This window comes from Pocillopora damicornis, chromosome 8, assembly GCF_964200805.1.
Source record: "Pocillopora damicornis chromosome 8, jaPocDami1.2, whole genome shotgun sequence".
Classification (NCBI taxonomy): Eukaryota; Metazoa; Cnidaria; class Anthozoa; order Scleractinia; family Pocilloporidae; genus Pocillopora; species Pocillopora damicornis.
In genome coordinates this window covers 12952853-12964137 of record NC_142677.1, presented here as the reverse complement: position 1 = coordinate 12964137, position 11285 = coordinate 12952853, and the positions used below count along the sequence as shown (strand labels likewise).

The 11285-nt window shown below is 36.3% G+C and overlaps 2 protein-coding genes across 2 annotated transcripts in view; one reads left to right on the top strand and one right to left on the bottom strand.

Moving 5' to 3' along the window:
• LOC113678747 (nephrocystin-4) overlaps positions 1 to 2245 on the bottom strand; it is a 27836-nt gene extending 25591 nt beyond the window's left edge. Inside the window, exons 1-4 of the mRNA XM_089214021.1 lie at positions 2027 to 2245; positions 1232 to 1378; positions 624 to 690; positions 1 to 27 (exon numbers count right to left, since the gene is read on the bottom strand). The exon at positions 1 to 27 is cut by the window's left edge and continues 73 nt beyond it. Coding sequence (XP_089070147.1) covers positions 1 to 27; positions 624 to 690; positions 1232 to 1378; positions 2027 to 2191 — 406 coding nt within the window. The 5' untranslated portion in view covers positions 2192 to 2245. The remainder of the gene's footprint in view (positions 28 to 623; positions 691 to 1231; positions 1379 to 2026) is intronic.
• Positions 2246 to 2343: 98 nt separating this feature from the next.
• LOC113678756 (AP-2 complex subunit mu) lies at positions 2344 to 10733 on the top strand. Its single transcript, XM_027195667.2, has 11 exons — positions 2344 to 2591; positions 3321 to 3586; positions 4053 to 4135; positions 4650 to 4785; positions 5105 to 5255; positions 5880 to 5931; positions 6036 to 6112; positions 6854 to 6989; positions 7990 to 8087; positions 8465 to 8576; positions 9302 to 10733. Exons 1-11 carry the CDS (start codon positions 2518 to 2520, stop codon positions 9434 to 9436), a joined length of 1320 nt encoding a protein of 439 aa, XP_027051468.2. The 5' UTR covers positions 2344 to 2517; the 3' UTR covers positions 9437 to 10733.
• Positions 10734 to 11285: the final 552 nt, after the last annotated feature.

Genomic DNA, 11285 nt, shown 5'->3' with positions numbered 1-11285 from the left:
ATCCACAACCAAAACTTTGACCATTCACTGTGAATTTGAAAATAAAGTTAATTTGATAATCATAAAACAATAAAAAAAATGTCTTTCTAGACAAAATTTGAGTTTGAAGGTTATAGTACAAAAATAGAGTGAATCATTATTATATTGATATTCTTTACATGTTTCAAAGGCAAACTGTGCCATCAGTGGCATAGCCTGTTATTAAATGATACAAATTTTCCTTGTCCAATGTTTATTATTTAGCTACTTAACCCTTTAACTCCTATGAGTGACCAAGACAGAATTTCTCTTCACATTATCAATACAATATCAAGCAAACAAGTGATAAGAACAAAGAAAAATATAAATTAAAGGATTATAAGTTGATCCAAAACCAAACTATCCAAACTAACATCACAAGAACTGTCTGACAGATAGTAAGGAGAATTATTAATGAGATCTTAAGAGAAAAATATAAATTAGAGGATTATAAGTTGATTCAAAACCAAACTCTCCAAACTAACATCACAAGAACTGCCTGACAGATAGTAAGGAGAATTATTAATGAGATCTTTGGAGTTAAAGGGTTAATTGCTTTATTTCTGCATTTAATTTTAAAATTTGAGGTTTCAAGGCTACATTACCTTCCCCAATGACTTCAACCACCCCAACACATGTGATATCATGTAAAGAGGAGTAAAGATATACTGCCTGTTAAACAAAAATAGATTTTCTGTTAATAAAATGTCAATACATAATAATTTAAATAGTTAGATAACTTAAAAGAGTTCACTGTGATCTTTTGCTTTACAGTTAATTATGCTGAACACAAATTAAAATTAATCATCATGACAATGGAGCAATATGTGGTGAGTTATTATAACACAAAAACTTTAATTTCCCCAAAATAGTGAACCAGTCATTACATGATTGTGCAATTCTCTCAGTTCATATCTGCACCATGATTGGTCAAATTTGCAGGCGGCATTTCACTGTATGGCCTGCTAAATTCAAAAGTTTGTTTGAATTAAAAGCCTCCTCCTCTATTTGAGCTCAAAAATAAGATAAATATCTTAGTACCCTTGTTTTCTTGGACTGTACTGTAAGTTACAGAACCTTACGCTTGGGCTATAAATCCAAGCAGAAAAACTCAGTCCCTTGCTAGCATACAGTATAGACCTCAAACACAGTTAATAGGGTCTTTCTTAGTGCATTTTCTTCTTCTTTCCTTCGGAAGAAAACAACATTATACCTCCTCAAAGACAATTTTGTGCCTGCCATTCTCCTTCCCACTACTTGGAAAAAAGGGTCCAAGCCATGTGCTCCCAAAGAAACATTTATAAGCTGCATCATACAGTGTCAATCGCAACTGGAATTCTATGTCTTGGGAAACAACATCCTATAAAAATAGAGATAAAATAAAGGAAATATTTCCCCATAACCCTATAATATTCTAAAACAAAGCCAAAGTCTCAAAGTAATCAATTGTTTGCCATTGTTTTTTTGTTTGTTTTTATCCAAGCAATGTATAGTGAAGTATTGGGTTACATGGAAAACTTGCGAAATAGAAAAAGGATTTTACAGTAACTACATGCACTTCCCAAGGCAACGATTATTAAAAAAAAGTATCATTGATAATACTAGTAGTAATAACGCAAGCTTTTGTCATGAAATCAACCTAGACACTGATCTGAAAACAAGGCTTTATTTATTCTAAAAAAATTGTTGGGATCAGCTGTTGGTCAGAAATTGAATAGTAAAGGATAAAAATATAATCATTGCATGGAACATTTTTTTAAAAAGCAAAACGAAGAAAGTAACAAGAACGAACAGGAAACAGTGATAATCTAGACACTACATTTTTTTTCCAAAATATGACGGCCAAGAAGCACGCAAGAGGGCAAATAATACTGATGCGAAGGTTTTCTGTTGCTCTGTGCAAAAAAATAAATCAATTCTAAAGTAAAGGTCACAATAACCTTAACGAGCTTCATATTATGACCTCAACTAAAATTTGCTTGCGTTACTGCCACGGCAACAAACTTACATAAACTTGAGGTGGAGATATACCAATCACGGACTTGAGAACGAGACAAAATGGAACACTGGCCTTGGAGTGAGATCCTGATTTCCGTCGATTCGGATGAACTGGAATGAGACGGTTGTTTTCGAAAAATTCTGGCCAATTTTCTTCCTGTTCTTCCTCCGCCATAACAAACCATGGCGCCAATTTGAAATTATTATTATGTAACCTCGCCAAAAACTTAGCGCGTGCGAAGAGCGAAAAATTGAAAAGACTAGGCTCGAACTATTTCATCCAAGTATGGTAGATTTTTCCTTATATAGTAACTTTAGCGGCGAGAGTGGGGTGTCTTCTAGTCGAAAATGGCGGCTTGATCTAGGGTACAGATACCGAAACTTTAGTCGAATAACCTCGTCATTTCCAACTTTGCCCCTTTAAAATTTACCTTTAACTACTGGAAAGCTAACTGTTCGTCGTAAAAAAATTGGTTTTGTTGCTAAACTGTGCTATTCAACATGATCGGTGGCTTGTTCATCTACAATCATAAGGGAGAGGTGTTAATTTCGAGGGTGTATCGGGACGATATTGGGTAAGTTGTAGCAACGTTTGATGTATGATTTCGCTCAATCAGATCTTTATCCATTTGCTGCGCGAGCACAATTGATATGAAGGCATGTTACGACATTTTGAATAGTGTAGGAGGTTTTGCTAGTAATCGAATCATTAGATACCTTAATTAAGTAAGCTTGTGACATGCTGGGATTGAAACTTTGATTTATGTGATTCGAAACGTAAGCTTAAGGGCTCTGTCAACTCTTTACAACAGCATACATATTCTTCACACTGCTCTCTATACATTCCCTAAGGTGCTGACAAGTAGAATCTTTTAACAATCACAAACTTCTTTAATGTATGATTAAGGGATGATATTGTAAAGAGAAATTAGATTCTAGTCACATGAAGGGGTTAAAGGGCTTTAGAGTGGTTAAGCTCTCACTGAAAAAGAGAGGACAGTCTCCAAGAAGCCACAAAATTCTTTGATGAGTTACTGTGTAAGCAGTTCAAGTTCTGGGCTTTGCATGTAAATAACCAGCTGGTTTGCCTTTTATCAGTTAGGTTTTTGACACTGACATGTTTCCAGTGTTCTACTTTGTATGCACACAAGGAGCATTTTGATGCTCAGACCCATGATATGGACTTGTTACTTAATGTATCATGATCTTAAAGACATCCTGTGTGCATGTACAGTTAAGATGTTTGCTAGCTGAATGATTAAGTTCCCTCTTATTCATAACTTGCATTAATTTTCATTGTTTAGTCGAAATGCTGTGGATGCTTTTCGTGTGAATGTTATTCATGCCAGAGGCCAGGTGCGTTCACCAGTTACTAACATCGCCAGGACAAGTTTCTTCCACATACGGCAAGGAAATGTCTGGCTAGCTGCTGTCACAAGGCAGAATGTAAATGCTGCTATGGTGTTTGAGTTCCTGAATCGTACTGTGGAGATTATGATTTCCTACTTTGGAAAAGTCACTGAGGAGGGAATTAAAAACAACTTTGTCCTCATTTATGAGCTTCTTGATGGTTAGTTCATTTAGCTAAATCATTTGCTCGTAGAATGGGCTTTTGTTGCACAGCCTTCCTGAAAAATGGAAGTAAAACCTTTTGTTTAAAAAACAAACAAAAGCAAACCTAATAAGGTTGGGGGGGGATGGGGTCCAAGCTTGAACTTATTGCAAGTTGTCATTTAATTGCTAAAATCATAGGATGGTCGCCAGAGATCAATTTTATTTGCCAGAAAAATAAACAGCAAACAATGTTTTGTATAAAATTATACATCTTTTTTCTTGATGACCTACAGGAGTTGTCTTCATTTGACACAGTTTGTATGTGACTACTGAATATTGGTCACCAAATCAGTGACTTTCTCAGCAGACTCATTCACTATCATTTTTCCTTTCTTTTCATGGCAACCAAAATAGTTTCACCTTGTAGCTCCGGAAGATGTTGAGTAACACCCCAGTTCTTCTTTCTTTTTCTTTGAAAATAGAAATAGCTGATTATGGATATCCTCAGAAGACTGATACAGCTATTTTGAAAACATTCATCACTCAACAAGGAATCAAGTCACAGGTCAGTTATCTTTTGTTAAAAGTTCTGACTAAATTTTATTTTCAAGATAATAAAATTGGAGTGCCCGGTGAGAAAAAGGCTCCCTTTAATTTTAGTGTGCATGCTAATAGAATGACCTTGCAACAACTTACATGTGCACCCTCTTGGTGCATCATTGTTGATATGGTGGATATGTTTTGTTTGATGTTGCTGCAGGTAAAGATTCTCAATTGGTTGAAAGTTACTTCTGTTTTGAGTTTTGGATAACAAGTTTCATGTTGTCAGCTGAAATAGAAGGACCAATGTTCTGTTTTGGTAGTCCTTACCTGGAGACATCAATTCTGTTTTTGTTTTTTCTTTCTCTCTGTTCCAAAATTTTTTCTTTTGGCATCAAAATACTTATGGAGTAGAGAGGACTCCTTCAGGCATTAATAATTGAAACTTCAGGGGGAGGTTTTCAGGTACAGGACACAAGATAAGCCTGGAAGATAAACACTAGGTTTTGAAAATTTTGTTTGTTTGTTCTCTGGTGCAGACACGGGAAGAGCAGGCCCAGATCACAAGCCAGGTTACAGGACAGATCGGCTGGAGAAGGGAAGGAATCAAGTACAGAAGAAATGAATTGTTTCTTGATGTGTTGGAATCAGTTAATCTGCTCATGTCACCACAAGGTTTGTCAAAAAAGTTTAATCTCTGTCATGATCTCCAGAGTTCCTAATATATTTGCAAGTGGAATTTAAACAATTGGGATGGCATTTTATGATGACAACTTTTTTTTCAAGGACCATGTGTTGGTATGAATGTCCTTACTACGGTTGCTGAAACATGTCATCCATCTTGACAGCAGATCTTTTAAGGGAATTGTTAATGATCATTTTAAATAATGACTTGAGATTAAGGTGACTATGAACACTAAAATCTAACCTGCTCTCCAAGTAGGATTATGTTGCAGAAACTAAAAAGTTGTGTGTGTTTTTTTCCTTTTTGAAGGTCAAGTTCTAAGTGCTCATGTCTCTGGACGAGTTGTCATGAAGAGTTTCTTGTCAGGAATGCCAGAATGTAAATTTGGAATGAATGACAAACTAGTGGTAGAGAAACAGAAGAGTGGAGCTTCTGAGCCATCGCTTGATCCACAAAAGAAGTTAGTGCCACAGATTAACCCTTTAACTCCCATGATCTGATTGACTGATATTTCTCCCCTCTAACTCTAGCTGCTACACATTTCTTTGTAAAGTAGCTGGGAGAATTGATATTAGATCAAAATAACAACTTTTATCCAAGAAATTTGAGTATTCTCGTTACCTTTTTGCTGGATAATGTTGGGGTACTATAGGGAGAAGTAACATGTTAATCACTTTTGGGATTTACAGGGTTAATTATGTAGATCTCTTTGAAGTTCTAGTACTTTCTTCTCTCAACAGAATATCTCTATTCTTTTGTTTGTTATCGTTTAAAATTATTTGATACTGGTAATGACCTGTTTTTAAATGTGGAATCCAAACTCAAAATGTCTCTCTGATGAAGGGCTGATGCTTGGAACGTCTGCTTTATAAACTCTTTAGGGTGGCCAATTTATATGATCAACTGAGTTGATAAAACCAAATTATCAAATTTGGTGGTTTACATATCAGTGTGCTTGTTATACAAAGCTTCAATAATTTAAAATTTTACCTGCAATATGCCCAAAAATGTTTGGGCTGACAATGGCAAAATGCTAAGCCTGGTCTGTTTTCTCCAGTTCTCTAAGTTCTGTTTTTCTTTTCAGAAACACCACAAGCAAGTCAGGAATTGCAATTGATGACTGCACATTCCACCAGGTTGATTCTTGAATTTTTTGAAAATATTCCACAAATTTCTGTATGAAATTTCTTGATTCCCCATTATTTTTGTATTTTATCGATTTTGTATGTTTTTATTGCAGTGTGTAAAGCTCAGTAAGTTTGAAACAGAAAGGGCAATTAGTTTTATACCACCTGATGGAGAATTTGAGCTCATGAGGTAAGACAGTGTTTTTCAATATCTTCTACTTCTAATTTTGGTATGATACATCCTTTGTGGCAGCCTTTGTGTGACTATTACATGTATTTTGATTCTTACCACTGATGTAGCTAAAGTATGTTTAGTGTGCACTCGTGTTAACTGTGTTGCACTGCTAGTGGTATCTTAGTTTCTGAAGTAAGTCATTGCACCACTGTGTCACCTGAATGGGATGCTACAACCTTGGAAAAGTTTAATTGGGAAAAAAATTGGAACAACAATAAATCACGACTCCAAATCCCATATTTAAGGATAATTTGATCAAGATACCTTTTTTGAAGCCCAAGGTCTATCAAAAAAAGAGCATCTTGCCCTAAAGAAAACTTGCGCTCACTCACTAACTCCCTCCCCCCCCCCCTTCCCCTCTTCACTCACTCACTCACCCACCCACTCATGAAGCTGCCAATGGTGCAGTAGAGGACTGTATGTGGAAAAGGGGTTGTAAGGAGAAACCTAACATAAGCCTGCATGCAGGCAAACCTGGTGACAGTAAGAGGTCTTAGAAGCTGTGGTAAACTGCCAGTATTTTCCACACAGCTGAAGTTAAGGGTTTTGAAAAATATCACACAATGAACACAGTGTTCCTGGTATATGACCTCTTTTTCTGAATTGAAAAGTATAAAATCCAAATGTGCCAGTTATTATTGTGAGTCTATAATTGAAGGTAAATAAGAGATTATTTTTGGCTTATTCCACCATTAGGTACCGCACCACTAAAGACATCAGCTTGCCATTCAGAGTCATTCCCTTGGTGAGGGAAGTTGGAAGGTCCAGGATGGAAGTGAAAGTAGTAATCAAGTCTAATTTTAAACAGTCAATATTGGGGCAGAAAATAGAGGTAATTGTCCCTTTTTTATTCTAGTTGTGGTGTGAATAATGTTTTCATTCCAGTTTTCTGTCGTCTTGTTCATCACTCCACTCAGCTAAGTAGGGATCAAAAGGAAAAGTCAGACAACTTATTTGGGCTCCAAGCACATCTTTTTCTCAAAAATGCCATTTTGTGACCTGAAATCATAAACTGGTCACAAAAATTATAAGATTAATTTTCTTAAAAAAAAAAGCCCGCTGGAATAATTTTTTGAGGTTCATACTATGTGACAAAGCTTGATACTCAAGGATCCAAAAAGGCAAATTATTGTGTTTAAAACAAGAAACTGTAGAGTTAACCCTTGAACTCCTGTGAGTGACAAGAGAGAATTTCTCCCTCAAACATCAATACAATATTGAGCAGACAAGTGTTGAGAATAAAGAAAAATTAAACATTACAGGATTATTGGTTGATCCAAATTCTCAGAAGTAACATCATGAGAAATGTATGGCAGACAGTAGGGAGAATTACTAGTGAGATCTTTCACTGAACTGAAGACCTAATCTTCTAATTTAGTAGCCAAAATTGTCTACCACTTGCCATGGTGACCATAAAAGTGGCATCTTGAAGCACTGCTCAGAATGACACAAAATGCTTTCAAGTGAACTGTATGGCTCAAAAACCCTTACTATCCCTTAACCCTTTAACTCCCAGATCAAATTTGTAATTCTTCTTACTGTTAACTATACAATTCTTAGAATGTTAGTTCAGAGAATTTAGCATTGGATCATTTAATTATCCCAAATTGATATTTTTCTTTATTCTCATTAGTTATCTGCTTGATATTGTATTGGTATTGTAAGGAGAAATTCTGTCTTGGTCACTCATGGGAGTTAAAGGGTTAAAAAAAGCTGCAAATTGCTACTCACAGTGCCCCTATTTGCAGCTACCATATTGAATGAGGTTAACTAATTTCATTTTATTGGCTTTCTCTATGTATTTAATACTTTAAGGGGTTGTTTTTCAACAGGTGAAAATACCCACCCCACCAACTACAGCAGGAGTTCAAGTTGTTTGTATGAAGGGGAAAGCCAAGTACAAGGCCAGTGAAAATGCAATTTTGTGGAAGTAAGTTGCAGGTGTTATTTATGGAATGTTACTGTCATTGATTTATAGACTTTAACCAGTTTATATCTCAGTCTCAGCATTAAGCAGCTGCAGGAATCAGCATAAATTACTTATGAAAGCTCTTGCATAGACTCGTTCAAAAGGTAAAATACTACCACCCTCTCCCCCCTCCCCCCCCCACTTCCCCACTTAAGAATTTGAACAATATAATGTAAGCCTAATGCCTTTACCAGGAATTAGACAGTGCTTTCTTCTATGTATCCATATGTAAAGATTCTTACGGGGTTCCCTAGCTGACCACTGCAAAAGAAGATTTGATGTTGCACTCATCTTTGCTCGTTATAATGTTTGCACTCTTTGATGTCTTTTCATCGCAGGATAAAACGAATGGGTGGTATGAAGGAATCTCAGATCAGTGCTGAAATTGACCTTATGGCCACCAAGGAGAACAAGAAATGGGCCAGACCCCCAATATCTCTCAACTTTGAGGTACTGTGAACTGCACCTGTGAGGTGTCAAACCCATTACAATAGTTTACCTTTAATGATACTTGTGTTAACTTATCTTTTTACCCGGGTGCTTACCATGGTAATGTTACTTTCAACTAGTAGTCCATGGCTAAAATTTTTGGCTTGCGGAAACCTGCTTGATTTAGCTCCTTTAGGGCGTATTTTGATAAAGTGTCGTGAAACCAAAACCAGTTAAACCCAGCAACTAATAAGAGCAAAGGAGAATATCACTAGGAGGTAATAAGAAATTATAGTAAAAAAAAGCGAACTACCTGAAGCGCAGTAGGCGTGGGTCGGAATCATATCGAACCGTGAATCTTTCCAAGCTTCTTTCTGTAACTGCCAAGATTGCCGCTGACTGCAAAGATCATTGCTTCTATTGCAATTCTGTCCTGTTCAGCAATAGATTATGCCAAAATTTTGAAAGGCCAAAAAGGAAAAAAATTCAAGAAAATTCAAGAAATCGTGAAAAATCCCAGGTAAAGGCCAGTCGCCGAACGCATATCATTCATTCAACGTGGAGCGGCTGGCGTAGTTTCCTTCTTTGGGATGTCACGCAACACTCCCTCAAACTGTGTCAAAATATCAGCTTTGGGGAGCACTGCGTGGTCTAACGAAAGAAAAGCTGCAAAGTCGACCACAGATGATTTTAAAGTACCTTTTTTATTTATAACTTTTTAATTGTTTGATTATAATTTACTTTAGGTTCCATTTGCTTGTTCTGGATTAAAGGTTCGTTATCTGAAGGTGTTTGAACCTAAACTGAACTACAGTGACCATGACACTATCAAGTGGGTTCGATACATCTCCAGATCAGGGCTGTACGAGACTAGATGCTGAACCTAAACACGTAGATCTAAATATATTAGATATGATTCCATTCACTGGCGATCGTTTCTGTCTGTTTCAATAAACCGCTAGCCTTAATTAACCCCTTCACTCCCAAGATATCATTAAGTAATTCTCCTTACTGTCTGGCGTCTAATACTTTTGATATTAGCCCCGAGAATTTGGTGCTGGATCAACGGATGATCCTTTACTATTTGTTCTCTTTATTCTCATCACTTGTCTGCTTGATTTTACATTGATATTGTAAGGAGAAATTCTGTCTTGGTCTCTAATGGGAGTTAAATAATTCAAACTTTTTGCTTAAAAGATGTTACGAGATAGCAGTCGAAGGCGTTTGGTTCACAGTATGTTGCAAGTAAATCTGGGAAGAAAACCTTTAAATAGCAAATGTTTAGAACAAAATAATTACAAGGGAATAAGAGTAAAAGGAACAAGTTTGGATAAAGATGCAGCAGATTGACTCGGATTGCAAATGAGTTATTCAGAAAGTTAAGAATGTGGGCATGGCTTTTAGGTGTATAGTATATGACGTGAACTCATTTTTGGAGGGATTTTTAGGAAATTGGTGCGATAATGTCGTTGGGCTGGGAGTAAAGCATAGAATACTTGTTTTACTTTGGTCGGAAACTGTCAACGGTTAGCATTTGAGTGACATAGTTGGCAAGGTTGGTGGTATTATTCCCCTTGTTAATCAGTGTATTTAGCACAAACTAATGAAAAGTCACCAGAAAATGTCTTGCTGTCTCACTAATTAAGATAATTCCGCTTTTTGCATTAGCTCTTTCCTTGACTTCTCTCCCGGTCAAAATCTAGCATGTAAGTTTTAGGAAAAGTGGTTTTGTCACGCAATTATCTGTCATGAGTTTTTTCGCCTACATGTTCAAAGTCTAGAAAAACCTGTTATGGAAAATCTTATTAAGAAAACGTGCCTGAGTCAATTTACCCTAATTTATTTTTTGCTTATTGTATCAAGCGATATGCTGCAAGAAAACTTCCTTTATTATATTATTCCGAAATACTGCATTGCTTTTTTTTAATTATCGTCTTCTACGAAAGACCAAAATCCGATCTTTTCCTAAGAAAACGCTATCAATCAAGGTTTTTTTTTTGCATTTTTTATCATGCCATTTTTCTTACAAGACCTAGAACTGTGTTCCCATTTTCAATCTTAAACTACAGAAGTACATAAAAAGCGCTGGCTGAATGGAATATAAATTGCAATTCAATGTATGTAGATACCTTTGATAGGAAGATCAAAGTAGGTTCATAAAATCAACTGTTTTATGTACACTTGTCTTACTCTTCGTTTTGTTTTGTAATCAATGTGTTATCACTTATTTTCTCTCTGTTTACACTTAAACAGGAGAGAATTGTGATGTAATCTTTCAAAGTGGAAATCATCTTTCCAGACGTACACCTTATTTGAACACGTGACTAGAGACTGGACTTGCAACTCTTACCCGGCATCCTTTGCGAATATTTCGTAGTAAGGGCGTCGCCAATTTTAGCGAGAGCTTTTGCAACTTGTGATATGTCAACAGAAGTTTTCTCTGTCACTCCAGAAGTTAGCGAAGGAGATGTCAAGCTTTCGTTTGGTTTTGTCAGTCGATTTCCAACCTTCTTTTCCATGTTGTTCTGTGAAATTTCCTCGTTCAAATCGAACTGAATAGGAGTATTTTCCCCTCTTTTGAAGTCAAGCCGCGACTCTTTTTCACTTCTCCCTCTACAAATTTTCCACGATGATTCAAGCGAACCAAATAAAAGGCTCTCCGTTACTTTTTCCACTTGAGGTTTCAAGGCATGTAGTGCGACTTGGAGCATACGCAGCAGTAATTTACAG

Coding starts and splice junctions, on each gene's coding strand:
- LOC113678756 (XM_027195667.2), top strand. CDS start 2,518: ATGATCGGTGGCTTGTTCATCTACAATCATAAGGGAGAGGTGTTAATT. Junction 4,786..5,104: donor TCTGCTCATGTCACCACAAG/GTTTGTCAAAAA, acceptor TCCTTTTTGAAG/GTCAAGTTCTAAGTGCTCAT. Junction 6,990..7,989: donor TATTGGGGCAGAAAATAGAG/GTAATTGTCCCT, acceptor GTTTTTCAACAG/GTGAAAATACCCACCCCACC.